Source organism: Crassostrea angulata, chromosome 10 (genome assembly GCF_025612915.1).
Source record: "Crassostrea angulata isolate pt1a10 chromosome 10, ASM2561291v2, whole genome shotgun sequence".
Taxonomy (NCBI): domain Eukaryota; kingdom Metazoa; phylum Mollusca; class Bivalvia; order Ostreida; family Ostreidae; genus Magallana; species Magallana angulata.
This window is the reverse complement of record NC_069120.1, coordinates 28,264,158-28,283,390: the sequence shown is the minus strand read 5'-3', so window position 1 is coordinate 28,283,390 and position 19,233 is coordinate 28,264,158. Positions and strand designations below refer to the sequence as shown.

Sequence of the window (19,233 nt, the reverse complement as noted above, 5' to 3'; positions counted from 1 at the left end):
ATATAGTGTCTCTTTCTCATGAAATAGGAAGTTAATTTTCAAGTCATTCAATTTCTGAAAATTATGTCACAATACTCATATAAATGTATTAATTAGATCTTATACAATTTCAAGTTATCCAGGTTTTTGGGTGTCGTCAGTGATTCGGGTTATTAGGATAGCTAGCCCCACTTTAGTGTCACATGACAACAAAATGGAGTATGACGGTGAAATAGTGGTATTCTGTTCATTCGGTTCAGTTTAGAAATTAAGCACTGCTGGATAAAGTCAAGTGTAAAGAATGGCCGGAAATACTTTGACGGAGGCTGGAGCATCCTATTCCAAGGCGGTAAGTATTTATATTGTATATCCAGCAAGCCAACCAATTTTTGCACATTGAACGAGTTTTATTTACCTGTTTACACACGAGTTGATGGATACTTGATCAATGTTGATAAATCAGTTTTAATCAACCACAGGCGCTTGTTTCATACAGGAGGTCTATTAAATATACACTGTATAGTTAATTAATAGACCTCCTGTATGAAACAAGCATGAAACTAACGTAAGAAACTGTAATATAATTACAACACCACAAAAATATAAGAATGAAACAACAGTATAAGACATTTCTTTTTCCAGTATAATACATTGTATTCTAGCTGCAGGTCTGTAGCTCCCAGTCTGAAAAAATTCAGATGGACGATCTGGGAGCCTGTGCCTCCCATTGAAAAAATTGAATATTTATTGCGCACAAAATATCTTATTTATACGCAAATTCTGTGAAAACAATTACCGGTAGTACCATTAAAGTCTCCATGGAATTTACTACTGATATCATCTCTTTATTTGCCTCTGATAATCTTTTAAACACCATCATAAAGTGAAGTTGTTCAGTTTGTTTACATGTAAAAATGATGACTTGTGTTCTCGATGTACATTTAATTACATTCTTGATTTTCTGAGGCTGGTAGGGTGCTCCTGAGAAAGTCTGACACAAGTAAAGAGACGACATCAGTAGTAAATTGCATTAGAATTTAATGGTAAAAATTGTTTTCACAGAAGTTGCATATAAATAAGAGTAATCAGTCCAAAACTAGCACATGTTTTTGTGCGCAATAAATATACAGTTTTTTTCAATGAGTGGCACTGTAGCTCCAAGGTCGTTCATTGAATTTTATTTCAGACCGGGAGCTACAGAACTGCAGCTAATTGTATTCCACATGACTAGAGAATCAGAGTGTCCAGGGTTCAATCAAGGGCTGCATTTGACAAAAAAATATTTTTTTTCAATCTTATTAAATGATATCCTCCAAAGGATAAATTTATTAAAAAATAATCATTCCAAATTATCTCAATCTCTATTTGTACTTTTTTTGGTTTTAAAGAGAAATGTTTGATAGCTCTGTGTAATGAATTATTAAATTTTACATAATAAATTGGTCATAAGAAGCAAGTTCCTTTCTGGTTTATTGTGTTTTTTCCCTCTCTATTACAGTTTACAAATAATTATTATAAAGCAGTGTTCAGGTCATCAAAGAAAGAAATATATAAATATCAAGAATTTTATGTAGTGGTATTTATATAGGTTCAATTTACAATTTTTATTGCATCTTTACTCTATTTTTTTCTGAATTGAAAAAAAGATGACAAAGTTAAATCATTGCTTGTATTGGTAAAATTATACACATTAAGATACCAAAAAGGTAATTTTAATTATTGTAATCATAGTGGACTCTAACTTTTACCCCAAATAGGAATAGATTTTGCACATATACCAGTTCCTTTTGTATGAATCCTATTTAGCATTTATTTCGATATGATTTTTCTAATTAGTAATCAATAATAGAATTATCTTTATTGTTTTTACAGGTAGGATTTGTGTACCTGTTTAACCTGATTGTGGGTACAGGAGCACTTACAATGCCTTTGGCGTTCCAAAATGCAGGATGGATGTTAAGTCTGGTTGTCATCATTTTGCTTGCTGGATTCAGGTACATGTAAATATGTATAATTAACGCCATCGTCGGATACCCACGGGTGATCACGTCTTTTACTTATCAGATAAGTAAAAGACGCGATCACCCGTGGGTATCCGACGATGATGAATTAACGCTGACTGAGGGAGTAAATCTCTTATCTCAAGACAAAGCTCTCTCCAAATGCTTTGGTTTGCAATGGTGGTATTAGGGTCAAGATACAGAAGGGGAAAACCCTGATAGGTATTTGACATACACTTTACTTTACAGGATTTAGCTAGTTCAAACTAGAATCATTATGAAGTGGGATCTTATCCACATTAAATGGGGTTTTTGTTTTTTTTACTCATGATTATTGCTCACTCATTTCTTAATACATAAACAGTCCATTGTTCACACATGCTCATGTGATTTGTGTCTTGTATAATAAAGTTCATTCACTGTACAAAGCCTTAATAGGTCATAAATAATAAACACTTCTAAAAAACTGAAGTGTACATGTCTAATGAAGTAATTTTTCGTGGGGGGTGAGGAGGCCTATTTTTGTTAAATATATTATGTAGATTTGATAAGTATGAATTTCCCCATGGGTCCTGACCCCCCCCCCCCCCCCCAACGACCCCTCCTCTATATCTATACATGATTAATGTTTTGCAATATCTGAATTGTTCAATAAATATCAGTATGTTTGACTTAGTTAAGTTATAAGCACATGTTTTTTCGTGTTTAAAAGATATTGCAAACTTTGAAAAAAAACAACAAACCTGCAAAAAAATCTTGTGAACAACTGAACATTACAAAAGAACATGAAGAAGATAATAGAGCATTATTCAAACTTTTGTTTTGTTGTTTTTTGCATGAGATAATCTGCTATTAATCTTCTCAATAAAATACATTAATGCTGTAAAATTATAAATCTTACAGCTACATGACTGTAACTTTTGTTACATAAAATACATTAATGCTGTAAAATTATAAATCTTGCAGCTACATGACAGTTACTTTTGTACTGGAAACCATGGCAACAGCCAATGCAACACTTTTCTTACACAAAAAAGAAGACTTTGTGTACAGTGTAAGTTGCTTATGAGAATATCAATTATTTAATACGTGTTTCTGTCAATATTTTTCAACCTGTTCAAAATAATACTATATATGAATGCAGATTTTTGCAATCTTTTTTTAACAAAGTATTTGGGTGGGGAAATATTTGCTAAAAGAAAAACCTTGAATATGTACTTCTAAATTACATGTATTGTTTACCCCATACCTTCCTAATTCTTTGTATGGTGACGTTGATTTTAACAAAAGATCTACATGCTAAAATGTGTATTTGCCAATTTTGATACTATTTCCCTAACATTATTGCTAAAAATATTGATAAAGAACTATAATATATGATATGAGTTAAATTTGGCCCCCATAATTCGCCATTTTTAAAAGTGTTTCTGGTAAAATAAAATGCTATGTTATATTTTAGAAGAGTTGATGTAAGTTATATTTTTCACCTGTTTATTTGATTTCTTTGCACTCACTGGCAGTATATGACGTCAGAAGTGACGCTATTTCTATAATTCAATCAAAATCAGGCAAAAATTTACATTTTTTCATTTCTTTTTATGAATGAGAAATATAGAGTGCATGCTTGAACAAGGAAATTTTTTTTGTCACTTATTAGCCTTGGCTTAATACATCTTTGGTTAAGATATTTTGTTTGTTCAAGCATGCGCTCTATGTTTTCTGTAAGAAAAACTGCTTGAAAACAAGCTGTTTTATGCTAAAAATGCAAAAATGGCGGGAAAAGGTTGTCTTTACAATGTCAATTATTTCTAAATTGTGGGCAGTTGAATCAAAATGAACATTATGTTAAAATATCACATAAATAATTGAACAAAGAAAACAAAGAATTACAGTTAAATGATGATGTTCATTTTAGGGGGCCATTTCAGGCCCATATCATATATAGTCCTTTATCGGTAAACTCTGTTTGCCTAAGATATACATATATATTGCTAGTAAACTAAATCATCTCTGATTGGATACAGAATGGACAAAAATTCAAAAATTGAAATTTAAAAAAAGGATTAACCAAATGACAAAATGCTGATGTGTATTCTAGGCAAGTACTCAATTCCCCGTTTCTATTGTTATGCATCAAATTGCAAGAATATAAAATTGTGAACACCAAATTTTTATCAAATTCCCTAATAGTTTATATCTCTCTGAAAAATGAAAGCAAGAATTTAAAATCTGCGAGATGTGCTTCTCGCAATTTTACGCGGATATTAATTCCTCGCATTTAATTAGGAATTTACAGTATCTAATCTTGAAGACATATTGATTAAAGAATGAATATAGTATACTGTGGAATCATTAAATTTTGTGGGGGCCAATTTTCTCTAAAACCTACAAAGGAAATATGATTTTATTACCCTATTTATTAATTCGTGGAGGATGTTAAATCGTGGATAAGAGGTACCCACGAATTCCACGAAAATTGAGCCACCACGAAATCTAATGATTCAACAGTATGTATATATGGTGATGAATTATTTGGATAATTTATACAATTTTGTAAACAGAGACAACAGTCTATTCATGCTAACATTGGAGATTCCATAGATGCAATAGCCAATGCACACTCAGCAACTGTTCAAGAAGATTTGGATGAGAAAAGCCCTCTTTTAAAGAGTGAGGAAAGAGGTATGCATATACATGTACCTTAATATTCACTGTCCTAAAAAAATCTTTATTGACCTTTCGTAAAGGAAATTTTATTATTTAAATTATCTTGATGGTATGGAAAACCAAATAAATCAGAGTTCTGTATTATATTATAATGTCATGTATACATGTATATATATTGGAAAATTGAAATAAAGTGGAAAAAATTATGTTCCTTTTAAAAATAATACATGGTTACAACCTTCTAGAAAACGTGATTTAATTTGCCAAATTTTCCTGTTCACAAAAAAAGAAAGAAATTGTTAATAAAAAGATGAAATTTAAAGTAAAAGGGTTATATAGTGGTAGTCATGATTACTGTGGTTTCATCAATATTCGTTGAATACCAATTTTCCTGGATTTCGTTGTTAAGTTGATCCACGAAATTAAATGTTCATTGAAGTGCAATTTCAACTAACATTCTGTATTGAAAGGATCATTGGCCACGAAATTACGTGTCCTTGAAACTGTGGTTTTCAGAAAATCCACGAAAATTGATACCCACGAAAATTAATGAAACCACAGTATTTCTGATTTTAAGATGGATGAATCTCTAACTCTTAATATCTTTTTACTTACAAGCTGTATGAAAAGTCAATGATCCCCATAAATTTTTATTTCCAGCACATTGTAGATTTAATAATTGTGTATTTTATGTTAAGATGTCTTACTTTGTAGATAAAACAACAATTAAGAGTAAGTCGGGTGTGCTATCTAGCTTGTACATGTGGTGGTAACACATTCAATATTAAATAGCTACTATAGACCCTTTCCTGTTTTCTCTCTGGTTGAATTCATAGAATAGAATAAATTTCACTTGATTTCTTTGCAATATTTAGGTTCCCATAACTTTTTTAAAAGAGTTCTTTATTTTTTAAAAACATATTTTAACATAACATTTATGTGTATTTAGTCAGACTCATTTGGGGAAAACAGTATTAAAATTCTAGCAATCTCTCTTTCTTTCTTTTTTTAAGGAAATGGGGAGGGTTAAAAAAATCATAGGTTAATTGATTTCATTGTGAAGAATTAATGAAAATATAGGACCAATTCATTTCAGACTGAATATTGGATATTCATAAAAATAATTATCGATAATAAAAAAGAACATCATTTATTTGGAATTTCTGGTAATTTTATTTTGTTTTGTAGATGTAATTACTTTGATAAGATTGCTTACTCTTGCTAGAGATTATGTTATTTGGAAGATATTATAAATATATTATGTACGATATTTGTGTATTAAGGAGATTTAAATTTATTTGGACTTTAATTGCAAAAAAAAAAAAAATCAGCTGTCATATAATTTACCAGTATGTAAATCATATGAGTATACATCCAAGTTTTCTATATTTATGGTACTTTTATGTATGATACATGTATTTAATATTTGGAATAATATGGAACAGTTGTTTGGTTTGTGAGTTTGCTGTGGAAGACTTATTATTAATTCTTTAACAACCTACCATAAACTACATATAGTGACTACAAGTGTTGATTTGCAGGTATCTTAAACTACTGGAGTTGAAAATTTATGTAGAACTGCATATAGTATACATGTAAACACATGTATATCTCCTTGCTATTTCACAAAACTCGTACATAATTTCCTACACTCCTTACTTGGTATATAAACAGAAATTCAATGGCTCCCAATGTTTCCCATGAACAGTACCGTTTTAATAACTATGACTGTATCTGTAAATCTTGAATCGATCAAATCAAAAGCATGGATGAGGGATTTTTTTGAAAAAATTCATCCAATTTTTTCCTCTTTAATTAAGTGATAATGAATCGAAAATGCGTTGTATGTGTTTGTGGGTAGAAGATAGATTGGTGATTTCTTTGTTGAATTTGATGGATTCTCTTTGTCCCATTGCAGATTATCGGGATGACATGTTTGACATCACAGAAAGGGTGGAGTTGGTAAGGTTATTTTTTATGTAAAACAGCGAGCATTCAGAGCAATCTCAAAAATTCTTTTCATCAATTTTCTTAAAATAGTTTTTTTAGGTGGTCTTTCAAAAATCACAGTAATTTTCATGCATAATGATCCCCAAAACCCTTTTCATGAATCTGCTACCTTGAAAAATATTTTACGCAAGACTTGGCACTTATTTCCATAATCCTGTTGTATTGTATTGAAACATTGTGAGAACCTATTATGATCATAAACACTGAACTTTTGATATAGTGATTCCTTTTCCTGCAGTTTACAACCAGAAAAATAAAAGAATCTGTTAAATGAGCGTCTTGCAATTTTATGTAGATATTAATTTCTTGCATTTAATTAAATAGAAATGAACACTATAATTTTATACTAAGAAATGTGTGTTATAATTAGCTTACAAAATATATTTTTAGGATGGAAATCAAATTCAGATTGTACGTGTATATATCAAATTCTTTAAATCAAATGAATTGTTTCCTCCTTTTTTGCAGGGAAAAATGGCAGAATTATTTTTCAATAAAGGTTTGTTAAATTATTATCATACATACTTAATACAGGGTTACTTCTACGTTTCAAGAGAAATAACTTGAAACATTGAAATTTGCCCGCTGACAAAAACTGCTTTTTTTAGCAGTCAGTTTCACAAAATATCAATTGCACAAAAATGTATCTGTTATTGTTTAATATAAAAAACTTTATAAATTGCCAAAAAAAAGATGGCTGAAACAAATATTAAGAAAACGTACATGTTTTTCCCTTTTTTTAGAAATTTTGTGACACAAAAAAACCCGAATACACAGCATTTTGTTCTGATTATTACTTTATTTCTGTCTGTATCTGTTTGCCAAAACTGAATATTTTTCTAAAACTCCAAAACCACATAGAGTAGAGTTTTCAAGCTCAATCCAATCAGATCTCTTGTAACATATTTTATTTTTTTTTACAGTGGGAGTTGTCTTATTCTACCTGTGTATGGTGCTATACCTGTATGGAGACCTGGCTATTTATGCTGTGGCTGTCCCAAAATCACTCCGGGATGTACTATGGTAGGGAGAAACAATAAAGTAAAGATTATTTGACTTTACCGGTACATGCAATTTTTTTGCACTGCATTTATTAAAAAGCAGTGATATTTGGTGCTGGTTTCCCCCTTTAAATAAAATACACTCTACTTACACTTTCCAGAGTTATGCCCCTTTGACTGTGACTTTAGTCACTGCTTTGAAAGTTTATTTCCAGTTACATGTGAGCTGATTTCTTGAACTAATGGGGCATACATATAGTAATGGCAAAGTCTGTTCTACATTTTTCATTGTAAAACTTGTTACATATAAAATGGATTGCAGAATAAACTATCAAACTCTTAAAATTAATATCTAAATGATTTAATATGTTTTTAGAGTATTTATACATAATGTAGAGATATAAAATGGATTCAGTGGGATTTCATGAATTAAGTTTTTGTTTTTAGCACATTTAAACATAGTGGCAACGGAAGCGTTGACTGTGAAAATTTGACCTTGAGGAACTCTGACCCCTGTTGGGAGAGCTCGAGGCTGGACAGAGCGGACGTGTACAGAATCATGGTGGTGAGTACGTTTTGAACATATCTTCAAATTTATAATGATCAAGTTATCATTGCTAGCTTTTTAATAAAAGAATGTAAATCCAAATTACCGGTACTGGTGTTACATGTGTGTAGTCGAATACAGTTGATGGTGTGCATGCCTGTATTATAGCTAATATTTAATACCTTTTTTTTAAATGGTTAGAAAACAGTCATGCTTTCTGTTTACAGGCCGTGTTTGCTGTGGCCCTTGGTCCCTTTACCTTCTTCAATATCCAGAAAACCAAGTACCTCCAGTTGTTTACTACAGTCACCAGATGGTTAGGTAAGATAAAGAAACACACATGTTACATATTGTCAGTTACTTTATTTATGCATGACATTTTTTAATCATTCATTCTACAAAGAAATCTTGTCACAAAAATTTGATATTTAAAAAAGTTTCTGATCATTGAATCCTGAAAATCTTTCTCACCTTACTGGTGAGAAGTAAATTCAACTCACCAGGTATATGCAAAAATAATATCTTGCAAAATGAAAGTGATCTTTTATTCTACATGTATAATTTATCATTTTGACGTCAAACCAAGTTTCAATCTTCTTATAGCAAATTTTGGGTAAAGACTCAAAATAATTTTTTTTTTGTTACAGCATTTATGATCATGATTGTTTTAACTATCATAAGGCTGGCTAACAATGGCGGCCAAGGACATCCAACAGTGGCCAACTTCGAGGGAATTCCCAATCTGTTCGGAGTCTGTGTGTACTCCTTTATGTGTCATCATTCACTGCCGTCCCTCGTGACGCCAATCAAGAACAAGAGCAAACTCTTCATAATGGTTTTTGTTGACTTTGTTTTAATTTTGTTGTTTTATGCCCTTATGTCTTTCACGGGAGCATTCGCATTTCACCAACCCAAGGACATATACACCTTGAGCTTTCTTCCAGATCCATGTGATGTCAAACAACCAATCACAAATCTAGCAGTGTTGCAATATTACCTAGCTCTTTTCCCTGTTTTTACCCTAAGCACAAGTTTTCCAATTATCTCCATTACACTCAGGAACAATTTGAAAACCATGTTTTATCGAGAAGAGCGGCCATTTTCTTGGTGGGTTGACAGGATCGTCTTTCCCTTGGCTGCCATCTTTCTTCCCATCGTCATTGCCTTGGCAACGGACGAGGTGGAGTTTCTTGTTGGAATAACAGGGTCTTACGCTGGGGCAGGAATCCAGTATGTCATTCCAGCTGCTCTTGTCTTGGTCTCACGGAGATCTGTCAAAGCCGATCCTTCCATCTCCTCTTTAAACAACAGATTTACCTCCCCTTTTAAGCACACATTCTGGGTCATTTTAGTTTTTGTATGGTCTTTTCTGGCAATATCTTTTGTAACAGTAAATCACATTTTAACAAATAAATAGTAGTTATTTTATATGATGCAAATTAGTTTGAGTACAATTTTTTTTTTAGCAACATTTGTCTTTTTTTGTCTTTATAAAACTATTCATTAATGTTTTTATGCTCAGGTTTTTTCCCTTTCTCATTTTTCTCATGCAATCCTTGAAGTCAGCAATTATTTTTACCACTGTTGTATGAAATTCTGTAATCTGCATGTACATGTTTTTGTTAAGGTTTATCGATGATCTAAAATGGTTCCAACATGTGCAAGGCTGTGAATAAGCACAGAGAAAACACTATTTCTTTGGGTTCTGGCTTTGTAACTGTTATACATGTACTAGAAATAAATCCCAAGCAATTTTCAACGACATCCAATTTTTGATTTGTTTATACAAAAAAACAAATTTGATATGTATTTTTATCCAAAGTTGTATCTTACCAGGTAAATTACCTCTCTGACTTACTGAAATGAAACAAGCTGCAATTTTTTGATTTGGAAATATTTCATTGTAAACGTTTATTTTACATTTTTAGACGATTGATATTTCCTTGCAATCGTACTTTAAAATTTAAAAGATACAGCTTGTTCTTATTTCTTTTATTCACTAAATAGTGTACTAGGGTATAAAACTGTGCATTTTTAATTTTCCATTTTAACCAAACTTTTTGCTGTTGATCTCAAAGCTATATATACATGTAGTTATATCAAACATGTTCCATTTTATTGTAAACTATGCTAATTCTCCTAAACATTGCTTAAATAATCAGAATTGCTACAAATTATTCTTGAGAATTATAGAAAACATGTACATTTTTTTTTAAAATCTTCCTTTTTTGAGTACCTTGATGGAAACTGTATTTGTATAAAAGTTGAATAGTTGATCAAATATTTTATTTTATTTCAAGAAGGAATAAGTATTGAAGAGCATGCAGGCAAACCTTGTTAAAATTGAATATGATTGAATTAAAGGTATTTGATCTTTTAACATTAAGAAATATTTTTTTCATCATACATATTTGTATACAAGTTAACATGTTGTATTAACCATGCAATAATTTGAACAAATATCCAAGCCATTTGTATAGTTTAACAGTGCCAAATATTTATTTTGTTTAAACAGAAAAGATATGTTGTATTTTATAACTATAAACTGTGTAAATATTTTGTTTAAATTCAATAGAAAATAGAAGTTCTATGGAAAAATTTGTGTAGATTCATCTTGAAATTAGATATGGTAAGTCAAATACAGCACACATTTTATAAGTGCACATAAATTGCCAAATTGTTCATGTGATTCAATCTGAATTTTTTTCATTGAGCCACAGTTTTGCAGCTATTGGCATTAATAATTCTAGTAACAACATATCAGACCTTTAATAATGCTTTGAAATTTTAAGTGTCATATTATGGTTTCTTCTTTTAATCTGTCAAAGTAAAGCAAAGTACCCTGTATGATTTGTTAAATAAATTATTTAACTCCATTGTATTAAGTGTTACTTTAAGTTTTTATATTGGATGTAATGATCGTTCAAACATTACTGTGAATTCAATCACAAAGATCCGCTTGGGGAATATATCTCGGGCTTTTTGCCAAAACTAACAATGGGTTTATTGATATTAAGGCCTGTTTATTTAACAAAAAGATAAGACGTGTCATTTTGTAATAAAAAACACAATATGACCTAACGGAGGCTTAAATAGATGACAACTTTATTGCATGATAATGATTTTTGCCTTATCTCTTTAGGATTAGACTTCGTATTGAATTGTAACTAATACATGTATCCTTCAACACTGCAAACCCCATGATTTTATCTGAGGACTGCCAAGTTTAATAGATTGCTAGTTGTGTGAAAATGACATGTGTTGTTTCATTTAAACCATGGTTGTGTTCAAAGAAATTGTTCAAATACAGTAAAGTGATATTCAATTACATCTGCATTTCATGATTATTGCAGTTTGGAATGATAATAGCTCTCTCTCTCTCTCTCTCTCTCTCTTTCACAAACTATTATTATTGACAATATCCCCTCCCCCAATTTCATTTGATACACTGCCCAGTTATTAGAGATAAATATTCTTCCCTTTTCCACTGCACCTTCTTCCATTTCCATATTGCATGTCTCATATTATTTACTCACCACACACTTAGAGGTCTTGTATAATTTCTTTATTCACAAAGAAAAAAAAACAAATAAAAAACAATCATGACAAGATTATATTTGACAACATAAGTATAGAACCGAGATATGCAGTAATGATAAACAATTAACAAAAATATAACACCTTCATACATATACATGTATATATTTATGCCTCCTAAAGGATTGTTAATGATGGGGCAACCCAAATATTTTTAATAAATAATCTCTAACTTATACACATCTTAAGAAATTTAAAATCACTATTCATAAAAAACTAGTGCATTCATATCTTATGGGCATGGCTATAAACTTACCAGTAAATATAATCATTTTTGGGGAGAGGGAAGGAATTAGGGGGGGGGGGGTCTCAAGAAATGATTAGAAGATAATACTGTAACATTGAATACATATATAAAAAAAACTCTTTTGAAAAATATGCATAAAATTATGAATCTTTTCCTCCTTTATCATAAAAATCCCAAAATTCATTGTCTTTTTTTGCTTTGGGGGCCAGTTTAACAGGCCCTTGATCAGGAGGGGGAGTTATAGGGGGTGTTTTGAACACAATCTCCTCAAATTCTGGTTTTGAAGGGTTTTCTTGTTTTTGAGCTGGTTTCTTTTTCACTGGTTTTGGTTTAGGTGGATCAGGTTGAGGTTTGGGTTTCGGTGCAGCATTTCTACTCCAGTTGACTTCTGCTTTGGGTTGACTCGAGAGATAATCATTCCAGCTTTTTTTCATGCGTTCGTTTATAATGTTGAATTCTGCCCAAGTACCTAAATTGGGATTAAAATTGTTGTACCTAAGAATTTTTTTGTTTATTTTGATTGTATTTTATGTACATATAGCTAAGAGTGTGTATAGTGTAAATTTTGTGCAAACAGAAAATTAATGGAGGGTAGAAGAGGACTTTTCTAGGCTTTATTAGCTTTTTTGGCAACAGTTTCGTCGAAATAACTCTGCCAAGCCTTTTTCATCCTGTTGTTGATTACATTATGTTCTGCCCAAGTGCCTGTAAATTAAAGGGAATACATTCAAGCTTCCGAGAGGTTCGGCTACACAGCTATATCTAATTCAAAAGCAGACAGTATTGTGCTTTCATTAAAAAAAAAGTAGACTAAGTTTTTAAATACTCTAGACTAATACAATAATGTAGAAATTTAAAGCAACCAAGAAAAAAAAAATTAGCAAGGAAATTGATTATATATACATGTATTATGAATGCTTGTTAGAACACAATGTCTATAAGCAGTATATTCTTAAAATGCTTATATTGAGATTTTGATTAAAAAAAAAAAGACTTGACTTTTAAAAATTTTCAAGTTAATTTCAAAAACTAAATTGTATGAATAGATTTATAAAGTAGTAATTACTGTCTGGGTAATTGAAAAATTTTCAAGTTAATTTCAAAAACTAAATTGTATGAATAGATTTATAAAGTAGTAATTACTGTCTGGGTACATGCACTACAAAATTTTACTTTAATTCAAACACTATTTATTAGAATATTGAAAGTAGTTTCTTGAGTATTATTAGATAAATATCTCCTCAGATATTAAATATGATGTATTATATTTTTTACATAACAATATTTTAAAAATTATATTAAAAATTAAGGTTATAATAAGATGTAGGAAACTTATTATTTGTTCCCATGCAAGATAAGTCACTCAAACTTAAAATGTTCTTACTCAATATCATCTGCAAAATTAAGTTATTGTGAAAACTTCATATCCATAAATTCACATTTTTAAGGGTCCTCAACACCTTTTTAAAGTTTTGCATACAAGCCCAACCTTCTTTATTTCTTAGAAATAAGGATTTTAAGCATGCGTTTAACTTGAAAATGACAGAACGAAAGGTTCAATTTTGGGGAAAAAATAACCTAGCTTGCATAAAAATTTATTGTTTACTTATAAAAGCAAAGGCCACTGCTTTATTCAAAATTGGGACCTGCATATCGGTAGATTATAGCTCAACCCATTGCGCTACAGAAACAGACACCCATGTTTGGGGATATAAAGTTTTACAATATGGGTTAAAATCTCGATGTTATCATTTACTGTCATAAAATTAAAAATTAAAAGTCACTGGATGTTAAGGACCCTTAATTGATCATAATTTATCCAGTTTTCTTCAATCTATTTCAGTGAAATTTCCAGCTCAAAATTTTGAACAGTGTATTATATGTACATAAATATACTTACTAAGTTCATCTCGCTGGTACCTCCATTTATCTGGGTCAGGAACACGCTGGAGGTGTACGGAGTCTGTGAATGTTGATTTAGTGGTGCTGATTTTGTGGTTGATGTTATATCCAGGAAACATGTTCATCCTCATGAAATTTCCTAACTGTTCATAATCTGGTTTGAGGTTCTTTTCGATGGTTGGAACCGAAACCGGTTTACGGACTCGGTATGCAGCGTCTTTGTCCTCTTGCTGCTTTTGCATGGTTTTCTCAACCACTTTTTCGTCACTGAGTAAAGAATCGCAGACTTTGCTTCCGAACTGATGGCGGATATTTTCTGGCAAATCCAAGGGGAGGCTTCTGCGAGAAGAACCTCTTGCAGACTGGTTCGTGTCCTCGGGTCCAAGCGGGAGCACTGTTTCTATTTTTTCTTTCTTTTCCTTTAATTTCATTGGATATTCTGAGTTTTCCCTTCGGGTTGGAAGTTCCATGTTTCTTGGACGCATGACATCTCCCATCAAGCTATAACTATGCACACTGGGCTTAGGGCCATATTTATCCCTATTGTAACTGTTTCTGTCATTGAGTCCTACTCTGTTCATTTGTTTGAGCATGTTCGAGGCTTCCATGGACATCAGCAACTGTTGCCGGGGAGTTGGATCCCCCTCCCTCATTCCCTCGTAAACATCCATTTTAAATTTCTTGGCACTCTCCTCAGCTTCTTGTAAAGATTTTCTGGCTGATTCAACAGCAGACTTTTGCTTTTCTATCTCCTTTTTAGTTTTCTCAATGGCAATGGTTTTTCCTGTTAGTTACAAAGTAAACAGAGAAACATAAGAGAATTTTAAAATTTAATATAAAAAATATAGAAACAATTTTTTTTTTTAAGTATTGCTAAAATTTATTTCTTAATATTCAAACTTAAACTATAAAATAAAGATTTTGTATCTTAAATACATGATTGTATTCTTTTCCCTTTTTTAATAGATAAAATATTACTATTTTTTAATATACATGCAATTGCAAATCATGTTTAATTTCATTTGTTTCAATCGGGTTAATCAAGTAAGAATATAAATTTAATATAAAAAAATAAAACAATAATGATTTTAAAAAAAATTATGATCAACTGAATAATTGTGACCATGCAATGATATACTTTAGATATATATTATGTTAATTTACACCTGGAAAGAAAGGATTTATGTTATGAAAAACATGTTAACACAAATGATTAGTAGAATATCACTACTACAAGTATAAAATGTTAATATACATGCTTTGTTTAAAAACACTTAAGATCTGTCAAACAATTCATTAACAAATTCTAATAAACTATGGGATCTATCACAGCAGAGGGTTATATCTTTAAATTCCAATAGATCTGTATAGATAAAATTGCCAATCTTCAAATTTAAAGCTATATGGTGATATTGCATGTTAAAATTGCTCAAATATTTAATTTTGTTTATCAAATTCTAAGAGAGAGAGAGAGAGAGAGAGAGAGAGAGAGAGAGAGAGAGAGTAGTAGTAGTAGTAGTAGGTTGTGCTAGAAATAATATAACAAGCTTTAAAGGAAGATGTTGATTATATAAACTCGCATATTCTGAGCATGCATATGAAGAATAAAATAATTATAAATTCTATATTAAACCTGATTTTGATCTAGAACTGAGTAACTAATAAATATCAAATCTACAATATAATCTTGCATGCAAATTAATATGTACCTCATACATGTATACCTTTTAAGTGATTTTTAATAAACTCAGGAACAACATAACGCTGTACATGTTTTCGACCACTTGGTATTCTCTGTGTTTTGAGGTCAATTTTATTTATTGCTTCACGCTCCTCTGGGTCAAAAACTTCCAGAGCTGTACCAAAGAGACTGTGTTTTGGCATTGCTTCAGATTTTTTACTTTTTGTTGGTGCTGAAAGTTGCTTTATTGCAGGTAGCTGCTGTGATTCCATGGCAACTGCCATCCCTCTGTGCACACTAAACAATTGTAACATCACACACAAAACATTTAAAACCAAAATGTTAGTGAACAGTCAACTATAGGTTAGTGCTTTGAACACTCAGTCAGACAAATGACAGGGACATGGGTTTCTAAAGTGACAAAATCTTTATCCTTAAATGGGAAAGTGTAAGTATAACTATGATTTGCTAATTATAAAAAAATCATTTTCTGATTAGCAAATGCATACAGATGTTTTATATATATATCTAATGTATTATTTTGAAGTGATGCAATTGCAAAAGAGTACTAAGCTCAAACAGTAACAGTGATAATAATTATTCATTTGCGAAAAAAACTACCCCCACCCCCCAAAAAGGGACCCCAAAAAATATAATTAAGTGACATGCCTAAAATGAAATGTAGCACTGAATGTGACTCTGCGTATATAGTCTTTAAGCTCAAGCTAGCGCTCTCCTTCATAGCATGAATTTTTAAAACACTTAAATGTTTCAGAACAACGTACGTTTCCCATTTTTTCTACTACTTTTATTATTGATTTTAGAGTTTTTGAAATACATTGATCCAATATCCAAGACTGATTAAAATTATAACATCAAGAATAAAATACATGTACATACATAAAGTGTATTCACAAAGGTAATTTTAGAACGCTATAAATGTCAAAAACAACAAAAGAATACAAGAAGCGCAAAAGTGTTGAACTTACGTTATGAAGTATAGAAACTTTTCCCAGGAAAGGCCATGTGTAATCAATCTGTTGCTAGGGGGCGTGGTAGAGAACTGACAATGGGGAAAACGTCATCAAGTTATGTGTACTTTCTTTTTTGTTTTACACAATAATACCATTTCAGTTCTCATATTCTAGATATAAAATTTTAAATGTACATTCCAAGAAATGGGAAAAAATCATATGAACGGTATTGTTTTACTTCTTGGAACAACTTGTCAATTAAATTTCTATGACGTAGATCACAGTTCCGGTTTCATGACGACCTCCAGACGTGAAAATAAGGTAATCTATTTTGTAATGTTTTACGTCGTTATATTGTTCTTGCATGTGAGATAAAATGAACGCTTAATTAAAATTGTTTTTTCTGGTTTCTTAAACAGAATGTCAAGTCGATTTATTTTGCGTAGTTTGCGGGCATTTTCTAAGCAGGGAAGAGCACACAGTAATACAGGACTTTTTCACACAGCGAACCTTTCAACGGCGTTGCTTAGAAAAGCACATCACCCACACTACCCAGCTGTAAACATCAATTATAATGTCCAGCGACATGTGGCTACAGCTGAAAAGAAATTTGAGTGTTTTAATATCCAAGATGCAAAGGACTTTCAAACTCGAGTAATCGAGAGCCCTGTACCAGTGATTGTGGACTTTCATGCAACGTAATTTTAACATGCAAATTAAATACTTAGTTGATTTAGTTTTTTTTTAGAAGTGACTTTAAATTATAAATCAAGTAATGTCCTCAAAATATGGCTTGGGGCATATACAAATTTCATTCAAACATTGGATTTATAGCTGAGATAATTCTCAATATCTTTTTCAATAAGAAAATTAAGAATACTTGTGGAGTTGCACAACTTTAGTTTGTATGTTTTTATAAAGAGCAAACATATCCAATTTGTCTCATTATTTAAGAATAAGGGTAAATACATATAGATATCAATATTTCTCATTGTAATTCTAGAAGCTTCCACACCTTCCATGCCTACTATGGCAATTTATATGCACTATGAGTCTATGATAAATTGTAACACTGGACAAATCTCGTGCATTAATTTCATGTATTCTTAAATGTTATTACTTTGTATGAATGCATTACATATATAATATTTTTTCATATTTTAAAGGTGGTGTGGACCTTGCAAACTTCTTGGGCCTAGGCTTGAAGCCATCATTTCAAATAAGGAGGGCCAGGTGTCATTAGCCAAAGTTGATGTGGATGAAAATGTTGAAATAGCAATGGAATATCTGGTAATTAAACTTGGATATGTTTTTATTAGGGTCATTCTTAATAAAAAAAAATATGTTTGTTTGGAATTGCACTTGGAGGTTTCTAGACCAAGGAGGGAGGGAGGGATTTTTTTTTATTTTTCAAATTTGAAGTTTGATGAGTTCAAACTTGGTGAAAAATGAAAATCTCCATATAAGAAAAAGTTCTTCATCAGATTTTATCAGCAGGGAGTATTTCAATGAGGCAGGAGGCAATGGATTATAAGCGATCTAATATAAAAAGCAAACTGAGCAAAAATGATGTAAATGTGAATTCAAACTGCTTTTTTTTTTCAATTTAGGTTGAATCTTTACCTACCGTTATTGGATTCAAGAATGGAAGAAAAATCAATAAATTTATTGGACTGCAAGAGGACGATGCGATTGATTCTTTTGTAGAAAAACTGATTCATTAACAATTTTATTTACATGACTGGATGAACGCGCCACATGGATTTTTAAAAATGATTTTCATATTTCAATACAATTTGAATACATGTATTTAAAAAAGAAGTCTGTACAATTCATAAAACGTATTCTTCTACAAAGTTGTCACATTAAGATTTTGAAATGAAGTGGTAGGATAAGAAAACTTATAGCACTGTACATATTTCTACACTTTCTCTTTATATGCATTATATAAATACACAGAAATAAATTATTATACAATATTGATTACGGTAATGTTTATAGCTATGTTGATGAGTGTAGGAATTGTAATGGTATAGTGCACACCTGCAGTATTCTATTATTTAAAAAAGAATGAATGTGTGAATTACCAGTACTAGTACACGTATGAGCATTTTTTAATGTTTTCTTGAAATCAGAGAATTTCTCCCAAATTTGTTACGATGGTTGTACTACAGCGAGAATAGTTAAAGAGGCATAAAAATATATTATTTTCATGGCTAATAAAATATTTCCATATTATTATGGATTTTCCTTTGGTTTATTTGTTGATTAATTGCATTTCCATGTGAATTTCTCTTGGAAATATTTTTAGTTAACATGTGAATTGTACTAAAAGGTTACTAGTAATTAGGGCTCTGCATCAGTGTGGGCATTTTTGGTGATTAGTCTGTCTATTCAACTTTGCCTGTCGGAGCACAATTAATCTCCCTTTGTCCAAATCTGGCTTATACTTCACCCTTATAGTGCCCTTAGGTAAATGGTGTGCAGTGACCCTGCACCAAGTTTAAGCTCATAACAATAGTCTATGTGTAAAATACTTGTCTAGATCATGTAATTTTTTTTTTCTCCTTTCTTTTCTTATACTTCACATAAGTTGTGCTTGGGGGAAAATCCAGTTTTGGACCATAA

General features: G+C 31.1%; 3 protein-coding genes across 6 annotated transcripts; 2 read left to right on the top strand and 1 right to left on the bottom strand.

The window, feature by feature from the left end:
• The first annotated feature begins 119 nt into the window (after nt 1-119).
• Nucleotides 120-11,085, top strand: LOC128166096 (transmembrane protein 104-like). 2 transcript variants are annotated; one of them, XM_052831031.1, is made up of 11 exons: nt 120-328; nt 1,852-1,973; nt 2,946-3,033; nt 4,541-4,661; nt 5,361-5,378; nt 6,565-6,608; nt 7,125-7,155; nt 7,580-7,679; nt 8,105-8,222; nt 8,432-8,525; nt 8,852-11,085. In XM_052831031.1, the coding sequence occupies exons 1-11, from the start codon at nt 281-283 to the stop codon at nt 9,619-9,621; spliced, it is 1,554 nt and encodes a 517-aa protein (XP_052686991.1). In that variant the 5' UTR covers nt 120-280; the 3' UTR covers nt 9,622-11,085. The 2 variants fall into 2 exon arrangements, with proteins under 2 accessions (XP_052686991.1, XP_052686992.1); XM_052831032.1 differs by lacking the exon at nt 5,361-5,378 and having other exon boundaries at nt 121-328.
• A 669-nt stretch (nt 11,086-11,754) lies between these two features.
• On the bottom strand, nt 11,755-16,681 carry LOC128166098 (testis-expressed protein 33-like). 3 transcript variants are annotated; one of them, XM_052831033.1, is made up of 4 exons: nt 16,621-16,681; nt 15,675-15,928; nt 13,949-14,734; nt 11,755-12,517 (listed from the first exon to the last, which is right to left on the bottom strand). In XM_052831033.1, the coding sequence occupies exons 2-4, from the start codon at nt 15,913-15,915 to the stop codon at nt 12,189-12,191; spliced, it is 1,356 nt and encodes a 451-aa protein (XP_052686993.1). In that variant the 5' UTR covers nt 15,916-15,928; nt 16,621-16,681; the 3' UTR covers nt 11,755-12,188. The 3 variants fall into 3 exon arrangements, with proteins under 3 accessions (XP_052686993.1, XP_052686994.1, XP_052686995.1); XM_052831034.1 differs by having other exon boundaries at nt 15,675-15,919; nt 16,621-16,661; XM_052831035.1 differs by having other exon boundaries at nt 12,488-12,753.
• Nucleotides 16,682-16,777: 96 nt separating this feature from the next.
• Nucleotides 16,778-18,844, top strand: LOC128166100 (thioredoxin, mitochondrial-like). The gene is made up of 4 exons (XM_052831037.1): nt 16,778-16,926; nt 17,025-17,303; nt 17,772-17,895; nt 18,216-18,844. The coding sequence occupies exons 2-4, from the start codon at nt 17,026-17,028 to the stop codon at nt 18,327-18,329; spliced, it is 516 nt and encodes a 171-aa protein (XP_052686997.1). The 5' UTR covers nt 16,778-16,926; nt 17,025; the 3' UTR covers nt 18,330-18,844.
• Nucleotides 18,845-19,233: the final 389 nt, after the last annotated feature.